Below are 19,375 nucleotides of genomic sequence, written 5' to 3'. Positions count from 1 at the left end.
GGCGCGTTCCGTCGGGAGGAGGATGGAGAGAGCCGCAAGCAGTTGCTATGCAGGATTTTGGTTTTGTTTTGAAACAGGCGCGCACGCAAACACGCCACACACACACACACACACACACACACACACACACACACACACACACACACACACACACACACACACACACGCCCACGGTACGTGTGATGAAAACTTCAATGAGTGGTGTGTGTGTGTGTGTGTGTGTGTGTGTGTGTGTGTGTGTGTGTGTGTGTGTGTGTGTGTGTGTGTGTGTGTGTGTGTGCGAGTGTAGCAGTGTGTGCGTGCGAGTGTAGCAGTGTGTGCGGAGCGGCTGATGTAAACAAGCCAATCGCTTTATTATTATAACGACTCACACAGTGTTTATACATGATTCTGGCGGCTGATTTTCGTACTCTGTGCAGCAGAACAGATTAGAGGCGGTACATTTATAATCAACCAATATTGAGACAAGGAACAATACAAATTGATTAATGGTCTAATTCGCCGATGTCCTATGAATTAACTGTGCTCACAATATATATATATATATATATATATATATATATATATATATATATATATATAAAGAAAATGGAGGCAACGAATGTATTCTTCTGAGCCATAATTGACTTGAGTCCGCTGAAAACGGGTTACATTTTGATTGTCAATTATAGTCGTACGTGCTACGTCACCATGTCGTACGTTCTACGTCACCACGTTGACCCAGAAGCGGAAGTGAACACGTGGGGCAAAGGGACCCACACACACACACACGTTGTTGGGCCACTCTACGCTCTCCGGTAGCAACGAGTTCAGTAAGTATCAAAAACGAGATGTTTAAAATACTCTGAGTTGGTTGTGTGTAAGTATAAAGCTGTCGGCGGGTGTATACTTATCTGCAATTTTATCGGAGGTTTATAACGATTTATATTGAACTTGTGTCAACTCATCTGGCTGTGTGGGGCTAGCGGATGCTACACACTAGCAGCCGACTCTAAAGTAAAAAGCTAAACCCTTCACTACAGCACATCACGGGCTGACCAGACCAATGAACTGTGACCTCTTTCTTATTGCAGACTTCAGACAAACTAACAAAGATCGTGATCATGGCTGTGAGAGCCGCGTTCGAGAAGAACAACGAGATCGGCTGTTTCGCCAAACTCACCAACACCTACTGCCTGGTGGCGATCGGGGGGTCGGAGAACTTCTACAGGTCGGTGGTTCCCGTCACATGACCCCCGACTCCACATGACCCCCCCCACTGGGTTACCTGAGATCAGACCAGGGATGGGGACACCTGTGTTATAACGTGACCGTGTGATGGGTGACACACAGATGGGTGCTGTCGCTTGACATTCCATATACACAGAGCAGATTAATCCGATCCTATACAACCCGTCCGTCTGTCAGTCATCGGGTGGTTCGTACAGAAGTACAATGCATCGCAGGCTTAACCGTACACTGCTTTGTCAGAAGCGTTGTGTGTGTGTGTGTGTTCAACTATAACGCGTCCCCTCCCCCTCCTTACCGGCGGCTCCTCGTGGATATTATGTTGTCCACATGGTCCACATCACAAACCCATGCTAAATATACACTCTAAACATGCTGTAATCCATAGAATACTGTCATTGAATCTCAGTGTGCACATCAGTGCTGAAGATGTTTTTTCTGTTGACATGAAAGAAATATAATTTATATTGTTAAACAAATGAATGGATAGTTATAGATTTTTCGCTGTAGTCTGAATGGGAATGCATTTTGGTGCTAGACGTAGATCACTCGGGGTCGTCTGCTCTTCTATCGCAGTCAGACAGTCGAGTGGTTTTTGACCCAGAGCTATGAAGCACCCGGTGTGCCAGGGAGGCGTGTCCCCTGCTGGGCTCAGACGTCCGGTCGCTCTTGAGACTCACTGTGTGCTTCTGTCTCTCAGTGTGTTCGAAGGGGAGCTGTCAGAAACCATCCCTGTGGTCCACGCCTCCATCGCTGGCTGTAGGATCATAGGACGGATGTGTGTCGGTGAGACACACACACACACACACACACACACACACACACACACACACACACACACACACACACACACACACACACACACACACACACACACACACACTCTGTTTCCAGCCAACCTGTCCCCCTCTATTATTGATCTGATTCTTTATCAATTGCTCCTTACTCATGTTTTATCATTTAAAGTTTATGCTGTCGACTACAACTGGTCAAAAAACTGTGGTGTGAAACTCTGTTTGGCCAGGGAGTGTTGCTTCTAGTTTGCCTTAAGAAGTTTACTAGTTTACCTTAGTTCACCTTTAATTTTAACTCAACTTACTCCAGGTTGACATGAGTATCATAGTCTTCATTATCCCCAAGGGACAATGAGTTTTGCAGCATAGTAGTTGTAGTAAAAACAATAACGACACTAACCCGTGACCACATAACAAACATTAAGACCATAAGAACCCTACATGGGGTTCTGCTAGGGAGAAGTCTTCCTCGATTGCCCTGTAACTCGTTAAAGAAGCCAAGGAGTGTCTGAGTTTATTGGTGTAGACGTGCCCAACGCCCATTGTTCTGTTGTGCGTTTCTATGTGCCTTGTCGTACTGTTGTCGTACTGTTGGGAGGCACTCTGACTTGTGTCTCTGAAAAGTGTTGCAAAAATAAACTCTTAATTACTGAGGTACTGGCTTAAGGTGTGTGTGTGTTCCCCGTTGCTAGGTAACCGCCACGGGATGCTGGTGCCCAACAACACGACGGACCAGGAGCTGCAGCACATCAGGAACTGCCTCCCCGACCCCGTCCGCATCCAGAGGGTGGAGGAGAGGCTGTCGGCGCTCGGGAACGTCATCGCCTGCAACGACTACGTAGCGCTGGTCCACCCCGACCTTGACCGGGTCAGAACCACACACTCATATACACCCACACACAGACACAACTCTGTAGTGTACACGCATACATGCATCCCTTTATAGTACACATGCACGGCTCACACACACACTTAATCTCAGGCTTGCTTGAGAATCATGCTTATTCCTTTGAAGTACTGATGATATATTTCAGAACAATAACAACCTCTTCTTCCTCCCATGGTCCTCCGCTGGACTTCCTTTCCTCCTCCTACTCCTTCTTTCTCCTCTCTCCTCTGATTATCCTCATATCTTTCGCTGGTCCTTTTCTTCTGCTCCTCCTCTCTCCTCTTCTCCTCCTCCCTCCTCTTCTCCTCCTCCAGGAGACGGAGGAGATCCTCGCCGACACGCTGAAGGTGGAGGTGTTCCGTCAGACAGTGGCAGAGCAGGTGCTGGTGGGCTCCTACTGCTGCTTCAGCAACCAGGGAGGGCTGGTCCACCCCAAGACATCCATAGAGGACCAGGACGAGCTGTCCTCGCTGCTGCAGGTCCCTCTGGTGGTGAGTGTGGACCAGCGGCTCCTTAGTTCAAGTGAGGTCTAATCCTTGGTACTGGTCCATTCCTCTGTTCGGATACTTTACTGTGCCGTGACTCAAGCGTGTGTTGGCTTGGCACCCCTAAAACCGAAGGGTGGTTCAGTGCTTGGGGTGACCCCCAGTCCAAAGGTTCTGGGTTTGAACCCCAATGGCCCGGTCCAGCCTGTAGGCGTCCTTGAGCAAGATGTGTTGAACTCTGACCTGCTCCTTAACGACATGTTTTAGAATACACCGCAAGTCTCTTCGGATAAAAGCATCCGCTGAATGATAAGATGGTGGTAATGAAAGATAGTTTATTCAAATAAGTAGACTTCCTCAACTCTGTTCTCATGGATCTCACTGGACGAGTACGTGTTCTAATATGACCATGTGACCCCCCCCACCCAGGCGGGCACGGTGAACAGAGGAAGTGAGGTCATCGCCGGGGGCATGGTGGTGAACGACTGGTGTGCGTTCTGCGGCCTGGACACGACCAGCACGGAGCTGTCCGTCATCGAGAGCGTGTTCCGCCTCGGAGACTCCGCCCAGCCCTCCGCCATCGCCACCTCCATGAGGGACTCCCTGATCGACAGGTACACTCACACGCACGCACACACACACACGTACACACTCACTTACTCACACACACGGACACACTCACTCACACTCACACTCACACACGTCTACACTCTCATACACACACGTACGGACTCACTCTCACATACACGATCACTCTCACACACAAACTCAGTCTCGTACACACACACCTCTCACACACGTACGCACACTAGGTAATCGTTGACACTGATGCCACCACAGGAATACACTTCAATATACACAGTGCCTCAAGCATTGTCACAAGACATCCATGTATCTCCAGACATGCATGACCATACCAACATGTATAAACTCTAACCCTGTCTCTCCCCCCCCCCCCCTCTCCTCTCCCTCCAGCCTGACATAAGCGAGATGTCCCGGGTTCTACGGTGGATAGCCTCCCTGATGGGACGTCTGTTCTGGGCCTTCAGAACCTCCTCCCCCTCCACCATACTCCTCCCTCACACACCCAGCATGTAACGTCATACACACACACACCCACACAGCCTCCTACTGCGGCCACCTGGTTCCTCTCCCACAAAGTGCTTTAAGACACAAACCATGCCTTCCCTCACCACTACATGCTCCCACAACGTAGAACTGCCTGCGTGGTGAGGTGGGAGACGGCAGTACCAGAGGTTTATTTAGATAAAGGCCACACCTCTTCCTGCTTGATCAACAGTTATAAAGCAATGGGATGGAGTTGCAAATCAGATGCGACTCCATTTTTATCAAATTTCGTAGTGAAATATGTCTGTGTGGAGCACTTAGGCGGTGTGGAGGTATTGGCTGTGGAGGCTGATTCTATGCCTCTATCTCTCTGCTTAGAAGCACTTGTGTCAAAGGGTGGCTCGGTGAGGTATGGGGAGGTACGCTGGTGGACGTCTGCTATAGAAACACACACGGTGTAGATGTTATGGTGCATTCCCCTGCTGCCAAATAACTCACTCACATGCTGAAATGTGTGTTTTTTTTCTTCTGGCACTTTTGGATTTGAAGAAGTCACCAGTTTGAAGACGTACAACTCAATGTTTTGTCTTTTTTTTCAGTTGAAGGCTGAAATATGTAGTGATTTCAGTTTGGATGTCTTCAAGCATTTATCAATCAATAATTACAGATATGTTGGTGTATTTGGCTCATTGTTCACAAATACATTACATCACTTATATAAACAATAGACTTTAACCAATAGGAGAGATGCTGTTAGATAAAGTACAACAATATTTCAGAAGGACTGTATCAACAGACGGCCATCCACTTGTCTTTAGGTCGTGTGACTTGAGAGAATGTGCTACAGGATAAACTTATTTTTGCACCAGTGTGTCTCCCTGTATGTTTCCGTCATTGAGGGTTGTAACAAAGTGGTGTAAACTTGTTTTACGTGATTTCGAAGAGGAAGTTAATTCTTGTATAAATAAAAAAGATCCCCAAATTAACGTGGCTGATCATTTTTTCCATGTGATTTGGACTTGCATCTGGCGCCATCTAGTGGTGACCACACGATCGACATCTGATCAGGATATCTGCAACTTCTGCAAGTCTATTAACTTCATTAAAATGTATGAGTTTATAGACCTGCTGCCTATACCTGATATTATTGGGATGTCAACAGGGATTGTCATTATTGGATATGGCTTTGTCCAATAATGACAATAGGTTGGGCTTTAATGTTAATTCATGAAACAATACGGTTTTAATTACTTTTTGTAACTTACTGGTTAATTAAGTGGGTATTCCCTGGAATGTTACTTATACATGTCATTAAAGACACAAATTCAAGGCAACGTATTTCTTTATTATTGGCAACTGCTTAAAGTAAATTGTAGCACTGCATCTATGTACACTTATCCAAGTAGTGATGTTGGAAATAGAAATAAAAACATGTAAAAACAATCGATTATATGATAGTTTATACGCACACTTTTTTTTTGTGTCTCAAACGTAGATATATACCATTTTTGGTTTGAAAACTTTTAAAAAGACATTTGTTTTAAATAAAACTCAATACATTTGTTTTAGATCTATCGCGTGAAATGAGTTACATTAATATAAAAAACATTAAGAGGAAAAACAAAACATGCAAGGATTGCAGTGGATCACAACCTCTTCTCTATAAAATCTAAATTAAATCAGATGAGACAAACTCGAACAGATTAAAAAAGAAACACTCAATCTTTTTAGAGGACCGAGACATTGAATTCCTATCAACCCAAATACTGTTTTTTTTTTTTTTCTAGTATTCATTAATTTGATGTGTGCAAAATAAGCTCATGTCCTGTGTTATATTTCTATATAATAATCTCTAGTCTAGTTTCACATCACACACTGATCTGATGGACAGGAGTCTCCACCAGGGGAGTCTGGTACACGAATGGACAACAAACTAACGTAGAGAGGGGACTCAAACCTGAAGACGTGTCCATACAGGTTTTGTTAAAGTCAGGTTAATGTCCAGTAGCATTTAAGAAGCTAAAATGTTAACGGCTCGTACACTAGGCTCACAGCACAGGCAAGTAGCATTGGCTAATGCCAAGTAGCATTTAAAATTCTTTATGCTAATTCATATTAGCACAGGCTAATGAACCGTAGCATCTACACTCCAAATGCTACTGGAAATCATCCTAGCTATAATTACTGTTTTAACCAGAGGAAATACCAGTATCATAAATGCCACTGAACAAGCCTGCTAGTGGGTTCCTGATTGGCTAGACACCATGAGTGGGCGTTGGGTAAAGTCGGGATAACTCGGCAGGACAATGATCTGCACAGATGAAGGCGAACGGACCAGTGGCCGAGCCCAGTGTTAGACTATCAACCACGAGAGAGCAGGGATTAGAGTTCCTCAGTGAGCTAACAGTGTCATACGATACGCTGAAAGGTTTCGGGGGGTTTAAGCGATATTGCACATTTGAAATGAAGGGTCTGCTGGGTGCATGTGTATATGTTTGTGAATTACAGTAAGATGAAGATATAAACAACATGGATTAACCTAATGGTTATTTAGCGTCAGGCTAGTGATGAAGGTTTGACGTTTAAACACACAACTATGTATAAGACACACTAACTAGCTACTAGTGTCTTGTATCGCAAACTTAAAAACAAAAAAGTGAGTTGGAAAAAAACGAAACAAATTAAAATCATAGCTATATCTATAACAACACTAGGAATTGATGTGGTTAGCGTGACTAGCTCATGTTCCACTGTTGCCACGATGGAAGGTGAATCAATTCAAACAGCTAAACTACCTACGGGGATGTTAGTGGGACTGTGCTGAGGTACACACGGCGCTGGGCTCCACCTCCGCATCTCCGCACCTACGACAGGTAGAGACACCCTCAGCTCCCTGTCGCCCCCTACTGGCCGCTACGCTACTGTCAACAGGAGAGATCAGGACTGGGAAATAAGACGGCTGATAACTATTGATCCGTGGGTTGGAGAAGGAGAGGAGGAGGAGGAGGGAGAGAGAGACATGGGGGGGAGGGCTATCCACTATCTTATCTACGCTGTTGGATGATGTGTGGTGTGGGCCAGTTTGTGGTCCTCGCCGTCGCGGTGATGTCACCAGCACACAAGGGATCTTGCCTCCTCCCTACTCTCCTCTCTCCCTAGCCTCCTCTCTTTCCACATCCTCCTCCTCCCACCTCTCATCTGCAGTGTTAGGCTGCCCCGTCTCTCCTCCTCCTCCTCCTCCTATTCTCCTCCTCTCCTCTCCTCCTCCTCTCCTCCTAGCAGCCGAAGGTCTCCTGGGAGGCGTAGACCATGTAGAGGAAGCCGTCCTCGTCCCTCTCCTGCTCGTAGATGTCAGAGATGGGCGTGGAAACGGACACCAGGCTGTGCTGGTTCACCAGCAGGAAGAAGGCCTGGGTGGGGTTCAGCTGCAGACGGCGCCTGATACACACACACACACACACACACACACACACACACACACACACACACACACACACACACACACACACACACACACACACACACACACACACACACACACACACACACACACACACACACACACACACACACACACAAAGAGAGAAAAGTGGTCAGGAAGATAGGGCAGTGTGTTATCTGGTATCTATGTACGCCTGAACAGAGCATTTCTATCAGCACTGGACGACTCATCTTTCCTTCCTCTCTGCTATTCTCTCCTAGTCTTTCCCTCTCTCCATCCCTTTGATTTCCTCTCCTGTCCTGTGTATAAAGATGTATCACCCTGCTTTGTGTATTACCAGACTTTGTTGATTCTGATTGGTCAATTTGAGCATATGGTCTTAATGCTCTGTTACTTCTGTCTAGCAGACCGTTGCTATGGACACTATTTTCTATTTTCTACTGTCTAATCAGACAGACGTGTGTGTGTGTGTGTGTGTGTGTGTGTGTGTGTGTGTGTGTGTGTGTGTGTGTGTGTGTGTGTGTGTGTGTGTGTGTGTGTGTGTGTGTGTGTGTGTGTGTGTGTGTGTGTGTGTGTACCTGATGATCTTGACCAGCTCGCTCATGTTGACGTGGTCCGGGACCAGGAACTTGGTCTTGTCCAGAACAGGAAGCTGCTTCTCCCCCTTATACCGCTCAATGATCACCTAGGCAACCACCACAACAACAGTACAATAACCTTGGTTACCAACACAAAAATTCAATCCCCATGGAAACCAACACAATAGTTAGCTTATGATGGTTAGCATTAGGCTACAGTAGCCTAGGAGAGTGTCATTGAGGAAGTTAGCATTAGCTTATGATGGTTAGCATTAGGCTACAGTAGCCTAGGAGAGTGTCATTGAGGAAGTTAGCATTAGCTTATGATGGTTAGCATTAGGCTACAGTAGCATAGGATTGAATGTCATTGAGGAAGTTAGCATTAGCTTATGGTGGTTAGCATTATGCTACAGTAGCGTAGGGGAGAATATCATTGGAGAAGTTAGCATTAGCTTAATATGGTTAGCATTATGCTACAGTAGGCTAGGGGAGAAGGTCATTGAGGAAGTTAGCATTAGTTAGCTTACAGGTATCTTGTTGGGGTGCTGCTCCCGGATCTGCTGGACCTCTTTGCATCGGTCGGCTGTGGATGACAGAAAGACACAAAAATAAAAGTATTTACAGTATTTCAATAATTCAGTGTTACATATGCCAGGGTGAAATAATCCCGACATAACAACGAATCCTGCTAGATGGTTAGTGCTTGGCACTTGGTTCTTTCAACATCCTTACTGTACCGACAGTGATATATTGTTGTTTCTCTTCTTCTGACAAATGTACTCATTGTAAGTGGCTTTGGATAAAAGTGTCTGCTAAACGCCCTGAATGACAATGTTAATGTGAATGTAAATGTAGATGGCTGACAAAACCTGTATGTCGGTTTGTCATCACCGGAGAGTAAAGGAGACCCACATGTTACGAATGAGTCATCGGCCTACAGTCACTCAGGTAAACTGAGGACTTTATGACGTTCACAACACGAGCGGACTTCACACAGAACTGTAAAACACGCTGTCTGTCTCGCCCACACTGAACAACAGCTCGGAGCCGTCTGATCTGACAGAGCAAACGCTGAATGAGAAGTGACAGGGCTGTACCCCCCCCCCCACTCTCCCACGCCAACTCATTCACTCACTCTCCCCCAGACATCAGCACTCTCTCTCTCTCTCTATCTGAATTTATGAAGAAGTCAATAAGGAAGGAAGGCTTTCCTGTGATTGGCTTTGCAGTGTCAGGCTATGTCCCGGTCCGAATGGATGTAAACTTATCATCTTGGACCTCTTCCATGACCATGTATTACCCAGATCATTAATGCGAGGGTCATTGAACTGAATAACCTAATATAATGACATGGTATTATATAAATTATCTCTAGGTAATTCATGGTCATGGTTTAGGTACTAAATGATTACCTTAAAACCTCTTTCCCCATTTCATCTTTCCTCCAGACATTTTGGAGACATATTCTGACTTGTGTTATTGGCAGAATGCATCTTGACCCAGAAAATCTTTAGAAATAGCTGCTGTTTGGTCCGCGATTACCCCCTTTCATCCGCCCCCCCCCCCCCCCCCCCCCTGCCCCCGCCCAGCACAGTGAGCATTTCCAGAACCAGAACCAGTCCAAAGCTCAGAACGCCTGGAGGGAAAAACCTGCTCTGAAAAGTGCTCTTGTTTGGTTTCTGCTTATTTTCTTCTCTCTTTTTAATACGTGGCTTCCATCTTAAATCGCTTCATTAGTTTTTTTGTCTTGTCATTTCCTTCTAGACAGGAAAACATCTTGCTTAGCTCATAATTTCAATAGTGTACGGCCTGTTTGAGTTTGGACCTCAAATAAAAAAGGTTCTTCTTTACCTCAAAGCATTTCCATAAACAAACTGTTTTCCGACGATACTTAGTGACTGAGAAATAGTCCACACATACAGTATAGATGATCATTCATGTTTATGTAAGGGGCTTACTGCATCTGGCTTGTCTTCATATGACACATACCGATAGAGCAATGTGTGTGTGTGTGTGATGTGGGCCGTTAAGCCTATCAGCAAGTGTGCCAAGACTGTAAACAATGTGGTTAAACTCCTTATCTAAAACCCAGTCACCAATGTTTGGTGTGTATGATTGCCCTAGGCACAGACATTTGCCATGTATTACTGTTCTTTTCTCAAAAATATGTTCAATTATACAGATAAAAAATACACTTAACCACTCTAGATATGCTTTATTAAACTGTTGATGAAGGCAAATTGATCTGTTTTGTAGAAATGACGCAATGCCCTTTGGCCCCGCCCCCTGGTCCACCCAGCCGTCAGTCGGGCGTCAGATGTCAACATAATTCACAGAACACGTGTACTGGGATAATGTGTCAGCAGATCTGGTTTTCTGAGCAGTAACTCACACTGCTCAGCACGGGTCGCTAACAAACAACCCGCCAGACCACCTGCTGGTAATCTCTATGGTTATTACATTATTATTATGGGCCGATTAATCAACCTCGCCACTGTTACTGAAGCACTGATACTGACCTAGATCACACTTTATATAACACTTTTAAAAGGGGTAAACATGTTTAAATACCTTATAATACGACAATTAATAGTTCCATAACAGCTGAATAACCCTGCATGTTAACGTCATGGAAATACACGCCTTATTTCTGTACTTTCTAACTATATGAGTGTTAAATGTAAGTTTGGGCCTCATTTTATAACTGCTCTCTAATGTCGATCAGTTTATTCTACAATCATAATCCATGTATATAATTATTTCAAATACCTGCTAAACATCACAGATCAAGAACATCATCAGCCGTTTATAGATGTAAACAAGACATTAGCCTAGCACGCTAGCCGTCTGGAAGGATGTCAACAAGAGAACATTAGCCTAGCATGTTAGCCGTCCTAATACATGTCAACGGAACAGATTAGCTTAGCATGCTAACCGTCCAGAAGGATGTCAACAAGAGAACATTAGCCTAGCATGTTAGCCGTCCTAATACATGTCAACGGAACAGATTAGCTTAGCATGCTAACCGTCCAGAAGGATGTCAACAAGAGAACATTAGCTTAGCATGTTAGCCGTCCTCATACATGTAAATGTGAAGAGATTAGCTTAGCATGCTAGCGGGCCAGCCAGCTAACAGCTAGCCTAGCATCCACCTCCTCCTCCTCCACCACTGCTGCTGTTTTTCTTACCAAAGGTCCTCCTTTGTTTGAAAGGTCTGTCGGAGGGCATCTCTGGGGTCGTTATCACACTGTTCCCGCGTACGAAACACACACACGGACGATCTCGTATGACCTGAACTCGAATCACTTTAACCCGGATCGCCAGCGGTGGGTGGGCAGTAGTGTTGTTATGGTCCGGTTGTCGTCTGGAGTGATCCTGGAGTCTGGAGCCCAGCAGCAGCTCTGGGGGGATGGACCCAAAGCAGCGCTGGGCGGTGACGTCACCCCGCTAACCTCCACTCGAGGTCTGAATGAGGAAATACTCCGGATCATAACAACTTTTAGTGCTTGGGTCTTTCCCTAACCTCCCGATTTTAAAGAAAGTACAGAGTATTGGTTTTGTGCCTCTTGTAGGGCAGTTGTCACAAGGTGAACCAAGCCATTTATAATGATATTTCTATACAATCTAAAAGCAGACTCACACACAGATATGTTTATATTAAAAGAAGCAGCACACAAACTTTCACTTGTTAAACATTTTATTGGTCTTCCAACAGGAACAATAAGCAACAGTATTTAGGTGTCGGGAGATGACGGTCGTTTGTTAGTTCTCAGCTCATCAACAGAATACTGTGTACTTCATGGACTAAATAAATACAATTATGAACAATTAAAGAAGATAAAAATCTAAATCAAAAAACTTGAGATGTGAAGTCCTCTCCTTATACCAATAGATGCAGTTTCAGAATTTTGTTTATGGAAGTTCAACTGGCAAAAGACAGACAGTATGTGTATGCTTATACATTTCAAATCCACAGAACTTGTGTGCAATGCTGATTTACTATAGGGGTCATTGGTGAGTAGGCGTTCACAGCAGATAGTGAAGAGGAGGAACGAGTTTAAACGGCAATGGAATGTTGCAACACAATATTAATCTGCCCTCGCTCTCATGGGGATCGCTGAAAGAACTGCGGCCACATCCATCCCACGCCGTGTCCGTCCTCGTACACTAAGTGCATAAAAAAAGAGCTTCTGGTAAAGAGAGTAAACCGCTCAGTCGGCCATTTGAATGGGAGATAAAGGTTATAAGACACAGGTCAGCAGGCGGGTCGCCCTCAGTCCGACGGGTTCTGGATGACGATCAGGAAGTAGTCCTTGTCTGTGGAGGAACACATCATTTAAAGAACGATTAGTGAACAGGAAATAATTGACAGGATTGTATGATTTGTTAGACAGTGAAATATTGTTTGGCCTCATGCTGTTTCCCCCCCCCTGCCAGAGCCCGGTCTCTGACCCCCACTGTGAGTTGGAGACACCTTCCCCCTGCCCTCACGCCCCTCCCTCCCTTCTCTGACCCCACTTTTAATAGATTAGACCCCCCTCCCTGCCAGACACCGGCCCCTCATCCCTCCACGACACGAGTTCATCAAACTATTTATTCACCTTCATCCCCGCTAACCGCCTTTGATTGATCAACGGAGCAACTGAGTGGTTGCTATTAACAACCACTTTGTGATTGGCGTGATTTGAATAACGGTAACCCAATAGGTATTAGTGGGTTACGCCTTTCTGTATAATAACAGGTAATGATTGGAGGTCACCGAGAGCCCCGCCCTCGTTATGTGCTTTATGATACTGTGTTTTGTGATGAATTGAACAAAAAACAAAGTGTTGAACAAAGTATTGACTCTGCTGTCTTTTTGGTAGATAACGTGCACCTTGATTTGGAACTAACTTCTTAATTTGGCGAGCAAGCCAGGAGTGTAGAAGAGGACCACATTAAATCGAAACTGCTTCAAGTTCCCCCTCAAGAGAACCACACATAGAGAACAGAACATTTACAAGAACCGCAGTCCGACCAGAGAGAACCACTAGGAGATCTGAAGCCAAGAGGCTGATGGGGCAAATCGATTGCTGCTGAAGTCGATTTACGATGCACCCATATAGAGCAGTGATGTAATGCATTATCATCAACTAACAGAATACACCCAGACCACGAGGGTTAAATATATAAAAAGATATCAATATAAATTGAATTGCCCTTTCAAATTTCAGATATAATTGTCAGTTTAGTTATGGTCTTTTAGGTTATGTGTGAGAATATTTTCAAAGATCTGATCGGCCAACTATCAGCTAGGATTCATAAGCTAATGATAATCATTACATTTACATTAACATTAACATTTAGGGCATTTAGCAGACGCTTTTATCCAAAGCGACTTACAATAAGTACATTTGTCAGAAGAAAGAGAAAACAATATATCACAGTAAAGATATTCATAAAAACATGCGCCAAGCATTTACAATTGCTAGGTTAATCCTCCAGTATAACTTGGTATTAATAGGATGAAGTGCCAGAAGCCCTGCTCAACGTGGCCTGCATGCTGCAGGCCACGTTGAGCTGCATTGCAGATAGTGGACCGTCTGCCCCCACATCCTCTATAAGGATGTGGGGGCAGAGTGGTAGCAGGCTACCTAGCCCGGTCTGACCACTAGGCCACAGAAAGCATTACAGACACAGTCAATATGATTGAATGATGAATTGTTTTTTGTCACATTTGTTGAAATTCTCTGTACATCCCGTAATAATTTTGTAATAATTTTGACAAAAAAAGAAAGATATTCAGTATCTGTGGCTGTCACAGTGTCACAGGCATGTAATAAGCCTGTCCAAACGATTTGTGAAACAGACTAGTCTTACATTTTTCCTGGCATGACTCACTCACTATTGCACCAGGGGTAAGAGCATGATCATATCTCCCATGTGCTGATCACCAGACCCCCCTCAGGCCCAGCGAACCTCCCACGTTCATACCGGCCAATCTCACCGCCATAGCATTTGTAAATGTCTTGTAATCAAACCGTTTTCTTCCATACTGGCTGCTGCTGTGAAGACGGTTTCTATTAGATCACGGTTCTCTCCATCCTCCTACAGAGGAGCGTGACGCCTTCCTTAAGCAGACACTGGATATCGTTTGATGACCACGTTAGGGCGATTTTCACCCCTATCATGTACTCAACCCTCCATGTTAAAACTTAATGATGTGTGCTGGATTGCGCTAGAAGAGATCTATTACAGATCTCAGACAAACAAAGAGACTCATTCATAGCATTTTGAAGAAAGGTAGAGCAGATAGTCTCGTGGTTAGAGTTCACTCCAAGCTAAAAGGTTCTGATCATTGAGCAAGATCATTGAGGCCCTAACCCCTAACTGCTCATCAATGGGCTGTATCTGACCCACTGTAAGCCCCTTTGGATAAGTGTCTGCTAAATGTCTAAATAGTGAAAGTGCTTAATAAATGCAATTAAGCTAAAAAGCTTAAAACAAGACATTCCCAAGATTTATTTTTAAATTATGTTGCGACGAAACCGTACACCAACATCTCTGCCAAAGTACCATCCTTACTGCCACAGATCTCAGTGTGTGCCATGGTCTGGGGAAATGACCAAATCTCCAAAGCAGTTTTCAGTTATTTCAGATAAATATCATCAAGGAGCAGATAGGGGTTAGGGAATCTAGGTCAAGGATGGCTATGGGTGAGGCGGTCGCCATCGGCCATCAAACCCAGTACCTTTCGCCCGGAACCCCCAAACACCCTAACCACTACATCACCCTACCCGCCGTGATTCAACCCCAGTGGGCGATGGACGTCTCCCCACCACTGGGCTCGTTCTCTTACCCGGGGCGATCATGATCTCGTTCTTCTTGGAGCGGATGCGTAGGAAGGTGAGGTCGTTCTGGGGGTCCACGTCCCGGATGGTGCTCCGGGCCTTCATCACCAGCTGGTGGATCAGGCCGGCGTACTGCACCGTGGTGGAGTTGTCCATGGTGGTCTTGATGGGGATGCCTGTTAGGAGACAGATGGATGGTATAATATTATTAAAGCAGTAAATCAACTGATGAAATCGGTTTCAGAGATAGGAATTAAGAAGAAAACTCACTAGACTACTAGTATAAAACATATGGGACTATAGTGAACGTTTGTATTCAACGTGTCTTTCAATGCCAAGATATAGATGCATGCTTTATTGATCCCCAGGGGGAAATTCAAAAAGCGAGAAAAAGCAAGAGCATGCATCTTGTAGTATGAGTGGATTCCAGTGAGAATTGAACCCCTAACCATGACAGTGTTAACCCAATGCTCCATCAGCTGAGCCACACTGGACCACTACTGGTGACGATCTGGTGGATCCAGTCTATCAGATGGATGCATAATGGCTACGAATGATCTCTGCTGTGTTTACCTTCTGCGTTCACGATGATGATTCCTTGAACGCCCTTCTGGCCCTGGATCCTCTTCAGGGTTTCCTCGACTTCAGCCTGGGAAGAGACAGACATAAAACAGGTCATTCAAATGCAATTGTAAGAACTCTATTGACAGGGCCGTTTACATTTTTATGTGGCCCAATGGCGTTTTATTATGCAAAATAAAGAGCTAGAGACATGACAATGTGTGCTACTCGGCATTAAGGTTGATATTTAAAAAACCAAGTATATGGATCTAAAAGGGATTAAAGCAAAGCGTTCATATTTGTTGACAACGCCCAATAAAACCCCGGCTAGCCCGTTAGCATGTAGCATCGCATTACAGTACAGCGCTTAACTTTACATCAGTTAAAGACTCTTAAATGGCAGTAAAGACACACGCTTTAAGATGCGGTGATCGTATATTCTTACCATTTCTAGTAAAATGTGTGTTGAATCTGACAGAGAATCGCTTCTTGTCTTGTCGGGTTGTGTTTGGCTCCAGGGTTTGTTGTTGCTACGGAAGTCGCGTCACGAGAACATCCGGTTCACCAAGGGCCAGTGACGTCATTAAACGTAAAAAAAGAAAATCTGACTGAAAAAAAATTGGACTTTGATGTCGAATTTGAATTCGACATCCAGAGTTTATATAATATAATGTTTTGTAGTCGGACAAAAAAAATCTTCTTCTAATAACAAAGTTGTCTTTTATATCCATAGTTTTATACTGCAATATATTTATTGTTATCTTATGCATACGATTGAATATCTGTTATATTTGTATATTTGTTCATTTTAATAAGAAACAAAAATTAAATTCAGAAAGAACTGAACTAAACAAAAAACATAGACGAGTTATTATAGTTATTGACCATAACCTTAGATCTCATAGTAACCCGGACCCTCTACCTAGTGTATAAGAATGTAATAAATAACCAGAAAAATAACTAAATAATAGACTAGAAATTTCTCTGCGCGTCTAGCTCTATATAGAAATAACACGGTAGGAAATGTGTAATGAATATGGATGGTTGTTGCATTGAAATATACTACATAAAATAATCCATAATGTATATTGATTAATAATTATGTTATTACTTAGGTCAATCCAGAGCCATTTAGACCAGAGCTCTAAATAGCTGTGGGTCAAACTATACCTACATATAACTTCTTAGACACGACCCACGTATAGGCCTACCGACTTACCAACCCCTCTTTATCTAGGCCTACCAATACCTTTTAAACCTACCAAGATCAATAACAAGTGTTTTGTATCGGTCCAGTATTGCAACATCTATTTATAGATCCGTTCTTGGCATATTATGTGAATCAACTTGAGTCCATGAATTCCAACAATCATTTCTGATGGCTTGCGTGTTTGCATGGCAACTAACGGGGGATGTTGGGGGCGCAATGAACACAAAAATGTGTGTTCATTGCGTCTGGTGTATCCCTATGTGCAGCACACAGCCTTTTGAAGGGCAAGGCATTGGGCGTGGTCTGTAGTAGTGTCTCACCGTGGACTTGTGGAGACCAAATACTGGAGACAGAGAGGAAGGGGAGAACATGGACGAGGATCTGGGTGAGTTGTTTCTGTTTACGGACTCTGTATGGAAGCATGGAAGGACAGATCATACAGAGGCTGCACAGATTAACACAAACCAGCCGTGCAACCCTCGACTCCGGGAAACCCATATAGGCTATGCCCCGCGTTTGTGTTTTTATTTTAATGGCTGGTTGTTCTGTTTGCTGGGACGAAGTAACATGATTTGGATTTGCATGCGTTTGACGTTACAGGTGTGGAGTTGGTTTAAAATGGTCTTTTAGGACTTATGTCTAGTTCTGTATTGGATTCCGATGCGCGACCCCCCGAGGTCGAACTTTTCCTGCGTGAGTGTTTGACCCAAATCGGAGCCAAATTATCGCATTCCGAGGGCGGGTTTGGAGGAAGTTCGTTGTCTGAGCAGCTTTGCACTCCCGGTCAGGTCGGAATAAAGACAGACCAGCTTCAGTCCATAGATATACAAAATGCAAAATACAAACAAGCGTCATTTACATTCTAGGTTTCACCCCATACACAGCACCGAGCTTTTCTAGTTGAAACACACACACACACACACACACACACACACACACACACACACACACACACACACACACACACACACACACACACACACACACACACACACACACACACACACACACACACACACACACACACACGTGCAGACGCACACGCGCATTGGATTGAAAACCACATTCCACTGACATTTCTCTGAGCAGCGCCGGGGTTGTCCACACTACGGACTCCACACATGACGTCACAGCAATGTAGTCATTGTGGGCTTGAGGTGCTCAGAGATTGGTACACAAAACGGGATCAGAGAGTCTCTGGGGAGTGGGTTGGTCAGTGCGTGGTTTCACTTGGCATTCACGTCATAAACAATGGCCCACATGCCAAATAGCTGCACACTAACTCAGATGAGAGCATTGTGTTTATTAATGTGTGGATATCAAGGGGGTAGTGAACGCTATTGTGGGTTTGTTTGGTAGTTGAATAGGCTGCTTTAAGGTTATATCAGGCCTCAGGCATGTGTGCACCGAACCCAATGTTGTCTTTTTGAATCCTCCTTAAGTAGACAGGATGGTTAACAAAGGAGTGTTGGGCAAAAGGTTGCAGGTTTAATTCCTCTCCAGCAACTTCAAGCCTGGGCATGTGATCGGAGATATAACTAAAAGGGAAACATGTGAACAAATTAAGCCAAATTCCAAACTGAAAAACAGTTGTCAGGCTAACTTTGAACTTTGACACTAACACTTGATAACAACATTTAACCATTGCATGGCATTGGTGAAGTTAATTTAGGTCAGCAGGAACCAGTTTTGTTGACACAAAAGCCGCTGGGTGGCTGTGCACACACCATCTGTCTGCTCTCTGGTGAAATTAAAAGTTGCCTGTATAATCTATGGTCATTAACTCAAGATCCCCGCCCACCAGACACACACAGTGACTTAAATCAAGCGCTCATAAACAAACACTTTCACCACCTCTATAAAGCCATAGGGTTAGTACTGCTGTATAGCAAACGTCACATTACTGTTACATTAATGTTTGAGAGGGAAGGTTCCTTGTTTCCCAGTCCCACATGCTAAAGTAACATTAGTAGTTATAACTGTATAAGTATAACTGTATTTAAAATGATTATTGTCGAAACACAGTTTAAACAGAATGTCTAAACCACTAATCACATTGTCATCTAAGGATGTAATCATGCATGTGGAATTATATCCGTCAAAGTCAAACTTTGACTTTGATTCATTCATTAAGTATGATAAATCGTATTTACTATTTTATTCATGTATTAGTTAATATTTTGTTGTTATAGGCTCTTCCTCTCCTATACAGGGGGGGGACACATATTTCTCTCCAAAGGTTTCATTAAATTAATTTTAAGTAAGCTGTCTGAGAGGAGAGTTAAAGGGAT

The 19,375-nt window shown here is 44.2% G+C and overlaps 4 protein-coding genes across 4 annotated transcripts in view; 2 read left to right on the top strand and 2 right to left on the bottom strand.

Annotated features, from left to right (window-relative positions):
• The first annotated feature begins 740 nt into the window (after positions 1-740).
• eif6 (eukaryotic translation initiation factor 6) lies at positions 741-5,906 on the top strand. The gene is made up of 7 exons (XM_084464198.1): positions 741-812; positions 1,074-1,210; positions 1,928-2,013; positions 2,714-2,889; positions 3,225-3,401; positions 3,825-4,009; positions 4,371-5,906. Exons 2-7 carry the CDS (start codon positions 1,104-1,106, stop codon positions 4,378-4,380), a joined length of 741 nt encoding a protein of 246 aa, XP_084320324.1. The 5' UTR covers positions 741-812; positions 1,074-1,103; the 3' UTR covers positions 4,381-5,906.
• On the bottom strand, positions 5,788-11,861 carry map1lc3a (microtubule-associated protein 1 light chain 3 alpha). Its single transcript, XM_084464199.1, has 4 exons — positions 11,672-11,861; positions 9,011-9,066; positions 8,484-8,590; positions 5,788-7,901 (listed from the first exon to the last, which is right to left on the bottom strand). The coding sequence occupies exons 1-4, from the start codon at positions 11,709-11,711 to the stop codon at positions 7,739-7,741; spliced, it is 366 nt and encodes a 121-aa protein (XP_084320325.1). The 5' UTR covers positions 11,712-11,861; the 3' UTR covers positions 5,788-7,738.
• A 307-nt stretch (positions 11,862-12,168) lies between these two features.
• Positions 12,169-16,437, bottom strand: dynlrb1 (dynein, light chain, roadblock-type 1). The gene is made up of 4 exons (XM_084463688.1): positions 16,320-16,437; positions 15,887-15,962; positions 15,322-15,489; positions 12,169-12,800 (listed from the first exon to the last, which is right to left on the bottom strand). Exons 1-4 carry the CDS (start codon positions 16,320-16,322, stop codon positions 12,757-12,759), a joined length of 291 nt encoding a protein of 96 aa, XP_084319814.1. The 5' UTR covers positions 16,323-16,437; the 3' UTR covers positions 12,169-12,756.
• A 919-nt stretch (positions 16,438-17,356) lies between these two features.
• Positions 17,357-19,375, top strand: part of ssuh2.1 (ssu-2 homolog, tandem duplicate 1) — a 10,024-nt gene continuing 8,005 nt past the window's right edge. Inside the window, exon 1 of the mRNA XM_084464456.1 lies at positions 17,357-17,469. Within this exon, the coding sequence (XP_084320582.1) occupies positions 17,454-17,469 (16 nt within the window). The 5' untranslated portion in view covers positions 17,357-17,453. The remainder of the gene's footprint in view (positions 17,470-19,375) is intronic.

This window comes from Micromesistius poutassou (assembly GCF_964030765.1).
Source record: "Micromesistius poutassou genome assembly, chromosome: 2".
Lineage (NCBI taxonomy): Eukaryota > Metazoa > Chordata > Actinopteri > Gadiformes > Gadidae > Micromesistius > Micromesistius poutassou.
The sequence above is the reverse complement of the archived record's forward strand: the minus strand, read 5'-3'. Positions and strand labels throughout refer to the sequence as shown.